The sequence below is a fragment of the Scyliorhinus torazame genome, chromosome 2 (assembly GCF_047496885.1).
Source record: "Scyliorhinus torazame isolate Kashiwa2021f chromosome 2, sScyTor2.1, whole genome shotgun sequence".
Classification (NCBI taxonomy): domain Eukaryota; kingdom Metazoa; phylum Chordata; class Chondrichthyes; order Carcharhiniformes; family Scyliorhinidae; genus Scyliorhinus; species Scyliorhinus torazame.
In genome coordinates, this window is record NC_092708.1 from 190563149 (window position 1) to 190575862 (window position 12714).

General features: G+C 50.4%; 1 protein-coding gene across 1 annotated transcript in view; it reads left to right on the top strand.

Moving 5' to 3' along the window:
• Window positions 1–10822, top strand: part of LOC140394414 (putative methyltransferase DDB_G0268948) — a 102058-nt gene extending 91236 nt beyond the window's left edge. The window contains exons 5-6 of the mRNA XM_072481668.1: window positions 8771–8908; window positions 10603–10822. Of these exons, the coding sequence (XP_072337769.1) occupies window positions 8771–8908; window positions 10603–10690 (226 nt within the window). The 3' untranslated portion in view covers window positions 10691–10822. The remainder of the gene's footprint in view (window positions 1–8770; window positions 8909–10602) is intronic.
• Window positions 10823–12714: the final 1892 nt, after the last annotated feature.

Sequence of the window (12714 nt, forward strand, 5' to 3'; positions counted from 1 at the left end):
TGCGCAACATTGTCGTGCGCACGCGCAGAACAGTCAACTTCTGGATCGCATTTTCTCTTCAACTGCGCATGAGCAAATTGTCCGTCTTCCGAAGCGCACTTTTATTTTAATTACGCTTGCGCAAACTGGCCTTCGTTTGTAGCGTGCTGCTTTCCTAGCTGTGCCACAGCTTCAGCGGCATCAACCACATTGCGAACCTTCGCGCCACATTCATAGAATTTACAGTGCAGAAGGAGGCCATTCGGCCCATCGAGTCTGCACCGGCTCTTGGAAAGAGCACCCCACCCAAGGTCCACACCTCCACCCTATCCCCATAACCCAGTAACCCCACCCAACACTAAGGGAAAGCTTGGACACTAAGGGCAATTTATCATGGCCAATCCACCTAACCTGCACATCTTTGGACTGTGGGAGGAAACCGGAGCACCCAGAGGAAACCCACGCACACACGGGGAGGATGTGCAGACTCCGCACAGACAGTGACCCAAGCCGGAATCGAACCTGGGACCCTGGAGCTGTGAAGCAATGATGCTAACCACAATACATTATGTTATGTCACAATACATTTCGGAACTTTTAATTTTAAATTCTTCCAACGTTAGTTTAATGTCTCTGAGGTTTTACACAGGTTTTCATTTACGTGAGGCTCACAATGCTCATTAAACTTTTCAATTACCACGTTGAACTTATTTTTCTTAAATTCATTCTCAAAGTGGAATGAGTAATACAATTCTATAGCCAGTATTCCAGCCAAATTTAGTAACAGCACAATCTTTTGCTTCTCACAGACTGCTTCCAGGTTTAAGGCTGAGAGGGACTGTTCAAACTCTTGTTTGAAAATTTTCCAGTCCACATGACTTTGTAGTCTGCAGACCCTGCATGAGGCTTTGACTGGGTATTTCTTTTTCAATACTGCTGTTTGTTGCTGCTGGAGTCTGGTTGAGAGTTTATTTCAAGTTTGTGTTTACTTTCTTTGCACAGAGATCTTTTCTTTCTCCCTAAACCTGACTATTCTACTGCAGGAAGTAAACATGGTACCATGTGTTGTTCTCTGCTTTGTTTTACCTGGATGGGTTGGATGCGTAGTGTTGAACAAAGAACAATAAGCTTTGTTAACGAACAAAACAAATTTATTAACACTACAAAATAAGATCCGTACATATTCCTAAAATATAAGCTCACTATATTAAACTATGCTTTCTCTAACTACAGAACTCTCAAATACACAACTGATGTCTCCTATGCCTAACTATCTTCTCCCTTTTCTACTCTACTCGCTCCAGCTCACTCTCTCGTCTCTCCCAGAAATCTAAGAGTCAGTGCAATTTATAGTACTCTCTTTTATCTCCCTCTAGTGGCTAGTTTTAACATAACATTAACTCTTCACATGCTCTACATTTGTATAATGTCACAAGAGCCATCTCATTCTATGAATATTATGGGCTCGATTGTCCAGAAAAAATTCTAAGTGTGCTAGCAAGCAGGTGGAGGGTGAGGATGACAGCTGTGCCGCGACAATTTTTTTTTCTTTTTTTCTTATAAATTTAGAGTCACCAATTATTTTTCTTTTCCAATTAAGGGGCAATTTTGTGCAGCCAATCCACCCAACTAGCACATCTTTGGGTTGTGGGGGTGAAACCCACGCAGACATGGGGAGAATGTGCAAACTCCACACAGACAGTGACCCAGGGCCGGGATTCGAACCCAGGTCCTCAGCGCCACAGTCCTAGTGCTATCCACTGTGCCACATGCTGCCCTTTTGTGCCGCGACTATAATGGTTTCATCCTCGGAGCTCTCCTCCGAGTTGTTCTCCTCGGAGTCAAGAGAGGATGCCGCCCTGGATGGGCCGCTACGTTGGCTTGAGGACCTGTGGGAGAATGGACATGTGGTCAGTGGGAGGGATGGGTCAGTCAGTCAGGAAGGCAATCACTGCTCATGTTTGACAGTCCCTTCGGGTGGAGCCCGGTGGTTCCTCACCTCTGCGATGTCCGCCAGCCTCCGCGTGGGGGACCGCCCTGTCCTCGGCCACCCAGTCACCTCCATGGCCCACTCCTCAAAGGAGGTGAGGATTCTGAAGTCCGGTACCCCACTGCCAGTCTTCCCGGCGGGCTTCCCGGCACTCAGCCCAACGAGGCCGGCAACAGCATTCTACGTTAATTGGTCCACTTAATGAGGCCTGATGGGCTTCTCGCCACAAATGACAGCTCGCCAGCAGATTCACTGGGACCACGCTCGCCACCCCCCCACTAACAAGGTCGAGCAGCACCTGCTCGACCAACCCCAGCCAGCTCATAATAATGATGCCAAGGAGACCAGCCCCAAGATTCGGGGGCGCTGACCTGGGGAGGCTCCTGGAAGTGTCGGAGGCCAGGAATGATGCCCTGTTCCCCCGGGGGTTCCGGAGGATGAGCTACAAGGCAGCCAGTGCTGCCTGCGATGTGGTGCGACAGCAGTCAGCTCGGGCAGTGTGGCTAGGAGGACTGATCTCAAGTGCGCGAAGAAGGTCAACGACCTACACCGGCGGAAGCCAGAGTGAGTAGACACTAACATACCACCTTCCCCCCGCCTCCCCCACCCTGCAAAGGAGGATCCACCCCTCCCAACCCCCTAGGTGACCCCACCCCTCTCTCCTCCCCTCCCCTTTCAGGGTGGTGTGTTAGTGTCTACTCACTCTGGCTTCCACCGGTGTAGGTCGTTGACCTTCTTCGCGCACTTGAGATCAGTCCTCCTAGTCACACTGCCCGAGCTGACTGCTGTCGCACCACATCGCAGGCAGCACTGGCTGCCTTGTAGCTCATCCTCCAGAACCCCCTTTCCACCCTCCCTCCACCCCAACCCTCCCTTCACAACACCTCCCCTTCCACCACTGTGAACCACACTTGCGGCTAACGATGCCTTCTCTGTGTCTTCGCAGGAAAAGCTCTCCCATAATCGTCGGGAGAGGGCCCAGACTAGCGGTGGGGTACCGGACTTCAGAATCCTCACCTCCTTCGAGGAGTGAGCCATATTGTCTGCACATCATGACATATCCCCTTTTTTAATGTTTTGATGGCATATGTGAACGTATTTACATGCGTAGGCATATATCAACATATTTACATGTGGTGGATGTGAACATATGTACATGTGAAAACAGCTGTCCAATGCGAGAAAACAGAACTCAGAAAACAAAACAAATGTTCAGAAGTCCAGTCTCTGGGGCTTGCGTCTGATTCTGGTCGACCGCCGGAGAGGTTGTGGTGGGGACGACAGCGCCTTGATGGGCAGGATTGAAGCCTGACTGGTGGCCTCGTGAGTCGAGGTATCAGGAGGTAGCAAAACAACAGATGAAAATGGAGAAGAAATTGGTTGCGGGCAGGTAACTTTGCGCAGTGCCCGCCTGTTTCGTCGCACAACAGAACCATCAGCCATACGTACAACATCCGAGCGGGGCGCAGCCTGTCGAACAACGACAGCTGGTGCTTACCAGCCACCATCAGGTATCTTGATCCTAACAGTGTCTGTCCGGGGTAACACGGGCAAATCGGAGGCAGGAGCACCATAGCCCTGCTTTTACCGGTCTCGGAGTTGCCGCACCTTCTGCAGCACCGGGAGGTGATCCAGGTTGGGCACGTGTATGGCTGGAAGTGTCATCCGCAGGTCTCTGTTGATCAGGAGTTGAGCCGGCGACATGCCAGTGGACAGTGGGGTCGCCCTGTACGCAAGCAGCGCGAGGTAGATGTCAGAAGCAGAATCCGCAGCCTTGCAGATGAGCTGCTTCACTATGTGCACCCCTTTCTCAACTTTTCCGTTTGAATGTGGATAGTGTGGGCTGGAATTGACATGTTTGAAATGGTATGACTTGGCAAACATAGACCACTCGTGGCTGCTGAAGCACGGGCTATTGTCACTCATGGCAGTGAGTGGGATACCATGCCTGGAGAACGTCTCCTTACAGGCCTTGATGACAGTCCGAGATGTGAGGTCTGAGTGCTTCACGACTTCAGGGTAATTGGAAAAGTAATCAATGATTAACACGTAATCGCGACCATTCGCACGAAAGAGGCCGATGCCAACCTTGGACCACGGGGAGGTCTCGAATTCATGCTGCTGGAGCGTCTCCTTGCTCTGCGCTGGCTGGAAGCGTTGACAGGTCGCACAGTTGAGGACCATGTTCGCGATGTCCTGGCTGATCCTGGGCCAGTAGACAGTCTGCCTGGCTCTGCGTCTGCACTTTTCCTCACCCAGGTGGCCCTCATGGATTTGGCGGAGCACCAAGCTCTGGAGACTGAGTGGAATGACAATCCGGTCCAGCTTGAGGAGGATATCATCAGTCACCGTCAGGTCGTCCTTTACATTGTAAAATTGAGGGCACTGCCCTTTCTGCCAGCCATTGGCGAGGTGGTGCATGACATGCTGCAAGAGGGGGTCTTTGGCTGTCTCCTCACGGATACGAACCACCTTCTCATCAGACGCCGGGAGGGTGCTAGCACACAGCTGCACCTGTGATTCAATCTGCCAGGTGATTTCCAACGGTTCACTCGGCAATGTGATGGAGCGGGACAATGCATCAGCGATGATGAACTCCTTGCCAGGCGTGTACACTCAGTCGTACCTTCTGAGTTTGAGGAGGATGCGCTGCAACCGAGGCGTCATGTCGTTCAGGTTCTTGTGGATAATGTGGACCAGAGGCGTATGATCCGTCTCGACAGTGAATGTCGGCAGGCCGTAGACATAGTCGTGAAACTTCAGAATGCCAGTGAGAAGACCCAGGCAGTCCTTCGCTATTTGCGCATACCTTGTTTCGGTGGGTGTCATGGCCCTCGATGCGTAGGCAACCAGTGCCCAGGATGAAGTGTCATCACGTTGAAGCAGCACCGCACTGATGCCATCCGGGCTCGCATCTGTTGAGATCTTCGTCTCCCTGGCTGGGTCAAAAAATGCCAATACGGGTGCAGTGGTGAGCTTGGCTTTCAGCTCCAACCACTCTGCCTGATGTGTTGCCTTCCACTCGAAGGCAGTGGACTTCTTCACCAGGTTTCGTAGGGCCGTAGTGTGAGGCCAGGTTTGGAATGAACTTTCCCAGAAAATTGACCATGCCCAGGAAGCGCAGCACCGCCTTCTTGTCTTCAGGGACATTCATGGCATGATGGCCTTGACCTTGTCTGTGTCTGGGCATGCGCCCTGCTGAGAGATCTGGTCACCCAGGAACTTGAGTGTCGACATGCCAAAGCAACATTTGGACCTGTTCAGATTCAGGCCATTGGCATGGACACGGCTGAATACCTGCTGGAGACAGGAAACATGCTTTTCAGGGGTTGTGGACCATATGATGATGTCGTCCACGTACACACAATCCCCTTCAATGCCCTCCATCATCTGCTCCATGATGCGATGGAAGATCTCCGATGCCGAGACAATGCCAAACGGCATGCGATTATAGCAGTACCTGCCAAACGGTGTGTTGAAGATGCAGAGACGTCTGCTGGACTCATCCAGCTGGATTTGCCAGAATCCATGTGACGCATCTAACTTCGTGAAGAACCTTGCATGTGCCATCTCACTGGTGAGTTCCTCCCGCTTCGGGATGGGGTAGTGTTCACGCATTATATTCTTATTGAGATCCTTGGAATCAATGCAGATGCGCAGGTCTCCCAAAGGCTTTCTGAAGACTTATCGAGCTGACCCAGTCAGTCGGTTTGGTTACCTTGGAAATGATGCCCTGTTGCTGAAGATCCTTGAGCTGTTCCTTCAGGCGCTCCCTCAGCGGAGCCGGGACCTGGCGTGGTGCGTGGACCACTTGCTTGGCATCAGGTCGTAGCAGAATCTTGTACCGATATGGCAACGTGCCCATCACGTCAAATACATCCGGATACTGAGCGAGGTTGTTGTCAATGCCGGCCTGAAGATCCACATTGGAGGATGTCGTTGTGTAAACCCGCTGCACGAGGTTCAGCTGCTTGCAGGCATGCGCGCCAAGTAGGGATTCCCTGTCTGGCTTGACAATCTCAAACCATAGCCCTGCATGGGTGCTCCGGTTGGAGACAAGTAGATGGCAGGATCCCAGTGCCGTGATTGCATTGCTGTTATAGTCCAGGAGCCGGCAGGCTGCTGGAAGGACCTTGGGGGGCTTCTTGATGCGTTTGAAGTCTGCCTGTGAGAGGAGTATGGCAGAAGCACCTGTGCCCAGCTTGAACTGGATGGAGCAGTGGTTGACCTGCATCACCGCACGCCATTCGTCCTCCGAATAGCGGTTGACCTGCATCACCGCACGCCATTCGTCCTCCGAATAGCGGTTGACCTGCATCACCGCACGCCATTCGTCCTCCGAATAGCGGTTGACCTGCATCACCGCACGCCATTCGTCCTCCGAATAGCGGTTGACCTGCATCACCGCACGCCATTCGTCCTCCGAATCCACAGTGAGGATGGACCGAATGCGAGATGAGTTAGGTGTGGCATATTTACATGTGGTAATGATGCCCACTCGGTAGGCGGACTCTAGGCACACGTCCTCTGGATCCGTTGTTCTGCCATTTTCAGAATCCTGTAATCGTCGTTGCACATTCTGGACGCGCCGTCGTCGGAATTGGGAGTGCTGGCTCCTGACTGGTGGTGCAGACCTGCACAAGGCTGTATAGTGCCCAGGCTTCCCACAGTTTAAACATTGCCTGCCTCTTGCAGGGCAGTGTTTCTTTAAGTGGGCGGTGCCGCAGTTCGGGCACGTCATGCCGTCAGCGTCGTGACGTTCCGTGCGTTGCCGCACATGCGCAGTGCGGGTGTCAGCCGCTTCGTTATCCCGTTCGCATTGCGCATGCGGGAAATGCGCGCGGAATGGCCGCTGTCTTCAATGCTGAGGTGCTGCATTGGGAGATGGCCTGCATACTCTCTGCCTCGTGGGAGGCAAGTTTCTCATTTTCAGCCGATTTGTATCGGGAATACCAATTGTTGGCGTGTTCATGCACTGTACACAATCGCGACTGACAGGGTCATATGCTTGAATTTTAAGACCTGCTCTCTCAGAGGATCAGAGTGAACTCCAAAAACGATTTGGTCTCTGATCATGAAGTCAGCAATATCACCAAAGTAGCAGGACAGCGCTAGCAGGTGAAGGTTAGTTAAGCAGGAGTTGAAAGATTCATCTTTACCTTGTAGATGCTGTTTGAATATGTAGCGCTCGAAGATTTCATTGGTGTCCACTTCACAGTGACTGTCAAACTTGTCCAGGATGGCCTGAAACTTTGTCTTGTACAGGCCTTCGGCGAAGTTAAACGAGTTGAAGAGTTGGATGGTTTGAGCACCCGCTGTTGAGAGGAGAAGCGCGATCTTCCCTGTATCAGACCCACCCACGAGGTCTGAAGCTTCGATGTACAGCAGAAACTTTTGCTTGAATGTCCACCAGTTGGCACTGAGATTGCCGGAGGTCCTGAGCTGGTGAGAATTTATTGGTAGAGGGATTGAGTTCCGGAGTCGGGAGATCATGTTGCAGCTGTACAGAACTCTGGTACGGCCGCATTTGGAGTATTGCGTACAGTTCTGGTCACCGCATTATAGGAAGGACGTGGAGGCTTTGGAGCGGGTGCAGAGGAGATTTACCAGGATGTTGCCTGGTATGGAGGGAAAATCTTATGAGGAAAGGCTGATGGACTTGAGGTTGTTTTCGTTGGAGAGAAGAAGGTTAAGAGGAGACTTAATAGAGGCATACAAAATGATCAGGGGGTTGGATAGGGTGGACAGTGAGAGCCTTCTCCCGCGGATGGATATGGCTGGCACGAGGGAACATAACTTTAAACTGAGGGGTAATAGATATAGGACAGAGGTCAGAGGTAGGTTCTTTACGCAAAGAATAGTGAGGCCGTGGAATGCCCTACCTGCTACAGTGGTGAACTCGCCATCATTGAGGGCATTTAAAAGTTTATTGGATAAACATATGGATGATAATGGCATAGTGTAGGTTGGATGGCTTTTGTTTCGGTGCAACATCGTGGGCCGAAAAGCCTGTACTGCGCTGTATTGTTCTATGTTCTATGTTCTATGTTCTATCACCAATTAGGGGCTCATTGAGCTCCACACACCCCACCTCATGCAGGCAGGGCACCCAGATGGGAACATTGCCACCTGGGCACCTTGGTACTGGCACCCTGGCAGTGCCCCTGACAGCCTGGCAGTGCCACCTGGGCACTGTGACATTGCTAGGGTGGCACCCAGGTGACACAGCCAGAATGCCCGTGTGTCACTGCCAAGGTGCCAGATCGGCAGTACCAGGGTGGAATCGGAGGTGCCAGGGCTCCACCCTACCCAGAGCCCGACTATCCAGAGGCCCTCGAAAGCCTGTAAGACCTCCCCAAGTGTTGGTACACTTGGTCCATGTTTGTGGAAACAATGCCAAACACCACCCGCTCAGGGTCTCCGAGGCGAGGCTATTATGTCCCGAGCACAGGGTAGATCCTGCATAGAGCCATACAAGTGACACTAACTGCTCACTTGAATATGCAAAACTGGATCACGTCCAGTGAGGACGAGATCTAGATTGTGAGATCTCGTTAGATCGTGCAAGGCGTGATGAGCCAAGTACATCTCACACAAGAGGCCTTGAGTGAGATTTACCAGCTTCGCCGCGTCCCGGGTCCGGAGCGATGGGGCCGATAGATCGCGCACAAAATCTTATTTCCCCTGTGCTGCGACTCCAGGTCCAGTGGGGCTTGAATTGACCACACACAAGCCAAGAGTGTCATGACAGTGCAACATTAGTGTTTTGTCCCTACATTAACAACATCTTCTTTAACACAGAGCTGAAGACATCTACATCAAGTTCAAAAAACCTGTCTCATGGCTCAGGGGATTTGTGAAATCCTTCGGTATATATCAAATCTACCTGAAGAATGATCCGGAAAATGCTAAAGCCTCACTGGACAAAATTGAACAAAGGTATAAAACCCGATGAAAACCACACCCTTTCTGCCGATCTGTCTCCTAATGTTTAATTGGACCATAGTATGAGGTTAGCTAGGGCTCCCAGTGACTCCCAGAGGCTGGCCCACAGGGTCAATGTTTGGAGACCCCCTCACGCCCCTAATTCATGTGAATGACTCAGATTCGGAAAGGCTGAAGGAACTGGTCAGATGAGCAGACAGTTAAATTCTGGGGACTGACAGATGAGTTTGATCAAATAGGTAATCTGGCAAATTATATACAGATAACTGATAATGAAGATACAAGATAGTAAATTTCAGAGGCACTTATTGAATTTTAGAGACATTAGACATAAAATGAGACCGATAATAATTACACTTAAAGGCCAACCCATGTTAAATTCTGAAGTATTTTTTGAACATCTGCTTTTTAAACTTTCCTTTTCTCTGTTACAAAGTATGTTCCACAGCAAAACCTCCTTTGATCAGCTGTAATATCTTCAGTTTTAACAGACTTCATCCCCCAAACCTTCACCTTGACTGAACCGTCAATTTACAAACCCATGTCCACCTGGAAGGACAAGGGCAGCAGATACCTGGGAACACCACCACCTGGAGGTCCCCCTCCAAGTCACTCACCATCCTGACTTGGAAATATATCGGCCGTTCCTTCACTGCCGCTGAGTCAGAATCCTGGAACTCCCTCCCTAACAGCACTGTGGATGTACCTACACCATAGAGACGGCAGCGGTTCAAGAAGGCGGCTCACTGCCACCTTCTAAAGGGCAATTAGGAATGGGCAATAAACGCTGGCCTTGCGAGTGCTGTCCACACCCTGTGCATGAATATAAAAATGTCCAGCTTCTCTACTCTCAAATGTCACCTTGGATCCTGTAACCAGGTAGAATTTCCTACACTAAATCACAAATGTATTAAGAGTTTATAGTGAGCGTTGTACAACTTACAATGTAACTGAACAGGCTTTTTTTAAAGGTTATTCATTCACAGGATGTGGGTTTCACTGGTCGGACCAACATTTACTGCCCCTCCCTAATTGCCCTTGAGAAGGCGCTGGTGAGCTGCCTTTTTGAACCACTGACCCTTCCGCCACTGGAAACATTTTCCTTCCTATTTATTCATTCAAATGTTTGATGGGTTGAATGGTCCCCTTCATGCTGTGTGATGCTGTGATCCAGTCAATTTATTGTCTATTCGATGGGCTGCACTTCAGTACAGAGTCACATTGAGCCACTGTGCTATCGTGCTGCCCCTAAGTCCCTAGTCAGAATATGGCGACGAGGGGCTTCGGGGCGGCACGGTAGCACAGTGGTTAGCCCAGTTGCTTCACAGCTCCAGGGTCGCAGGTTCGATTCCCGGCTTGGGGTCACTGGCTGTGCGGTGTCTGCACATTCTCCCCGTGTCTGGATAGGTTTCCTCCGGGTGCTCCGGTTTCCTCTCACAGTCCAAAGATGTGCAGGTTAGGCGGATTGGCCATTCTAAATTGTCCTTAGTGTCCAAAAAGGTTAGTTGGGGTTACTAGGGTTACAGGGATAAGGTGGAAGTGTGGGCTTAAGTGGGGTGGTCTTTCCAAGGGCCGGTGCAGATTCGGTGGGCTGAATGGCCTCCTTCTGCACTGTAAATTCTATGATTCTATATTGCTTTCTATACATTTGATTCTGTAGATTAAACATTGATTAATTTTCTCTCTAGGTTTATTAACGCACTTGGAGGGTCGAGTGAGACCATTGTGGAATTCAGTCTCAAATACTTTTGTCTCTTGGCCAGTAAACCTGAGTGATGTCCGCAAGCCGTCTCCCAGAGTCTTTCACAGCCGCCCTTCACAGACTAACCTCCATTGAAAGACACTCTGAATCTCCCAGCTCAGGATTTCAATCAGAAATGGGATCCAATTTTTAAACACAATAAAAATAGATGGTTTCCTTGAGAATCAATTCAGTATTGTTGCCTAATAATGTGGCCCTGTTTATGATATGATGTTATGTCCCAACAGCGTCGCCAATACTGTGGATATTTCTATTGATCTCGGTGAACCACAAGTCTTTCCCTTATATCGGTCAAATGACCACACAACCAGTTAGTTAGTTCAAAAGATGGTTTATTTACATACACAAGGATTACTTCGACATGCAAACACAATATCTACTACGAGTTAAACTACACGTATCAGCTACAATAACCTATACTTAACTTCAGGGCGACCAGCACTGTACAGACGGAGAAGGCCTTTATCTTGATCTCACGTGGCTGGTTAGAAGAAGTGGCTCTGTCTCTGTTGGGCTCAACCTTCGGGTAGCAATCGTGGTCTTGAACTTGGCTGTCTGGTCGTTACGCTGCGATTGGTGTGGGCACAGGCCGATCCCAAAAGAGACAGACCACATGGCTGTGCCCCTTTTCATCCCTCTGGGATTTCGCACTTTTCGGGGCGGTCCTTGATCTTGGACCCAATAGTTCAACAGGGCTCTGATCACTGCCTTCGATTTCGGCCAATAAAGGGGCGGGTGCCTTGGTGGCTGGGCGGGTCCTTAGCGGTCATTGACCTTGGCAGTTGGGCTTTCTGAGTAAGGGGAGTGGCGCCAATCAGTCTGTGGCTGTACCGGTTTCTTGATTGGAGACCTATTGTTCTGGGAAACGGGCCAGTAAAATGCAAACGAGCGGGGGTTTCCATCAGGTCTGGCTACCTGCGTGTCCAATACGCAGACGCTCTGTATTTGTCTGTGTCCTGGGTTGGCCATAATTCCCATGGGCCTTTGCAGCTGGCCATCTCAGATGGCTACATCCCATCCTCTTGATCCTGAATGCGAAGTGTGGTGGATCACACTATTGATCCCTATCCATCCTTGGTGTACCCTTGGTCAATGCCAGGTTCTACTCTACTGTATCCTATGTTGTGGGGCATTTACCGAATATTTATCAATAATTCATAAATTAATCAATCTCTAATGGGTCACGATAAACATTTCACTATTAAACATCTAACTTATCCGTACAGTTGATCACTAGCTAACACTATCTGAGTTACTCCATGGGCCGTCGGATAATCTGGATCGTCGTGCCTTACCAGTCTACAAGAGTTGTCACGGTGCCAAAGAGGGGCTTGTTTGTCGTGAGGCGTAGGGGCGGTGGGAGTGGAGGGCAAGTTACTGTCATCCGGTGATGGCTGTAGCAGTGGCTAGGGAACGGCATATAGGGGGTCAAAGATATCTAAGTCGTGGCTCCGGGGGCTGGGGTGACTGGGTGCAGAGAGATCGCACCAGTGTTCAGGGATAGTAATCAATTCCGGGAGGCTTTTGCTGTCGTCGGAGTCAATTTCAAGGTGAAAGTCTGTACCTGTGGGCGGAGACAAGTTCGGGTCTGTGGGCATGGACGTGTTGGCATGGCTGGATGAGAGTGGGCATAGGGGTCGAACTAGGTTGTTGATGGGTGGGGTGGAATCATCTCCTGTTGCCAGAGAGATGTGCTGGGAGTGGCTACATTGGGATCCGTAGCCTTTGAGTTGGTTGATGTGGAACCAACCAGTTTTGCCATTGGGGTACATTATCTTGTACATGGAGGGGTTCACTTTGTCTGAAATGGAGTAGGGTCCTGCAAATGTGGGGGAGAGGAAGGAACTGGGGTTGTAACGGGAAACCGTTACTTGCTGACCGATTGTGTACTCTACGGGGTGGGCGGTTTTGTCAAAGCAGGCTTTACTCTGCTTCCTTCTAGCGCCTAATCGGACAGCTGCAGCGAGCTGTGCTGCTTTAACATTATCTGTGTCCTGTTGGACTGCTTTTTCATGGGTGAGGGCGATGACTGTGGGGC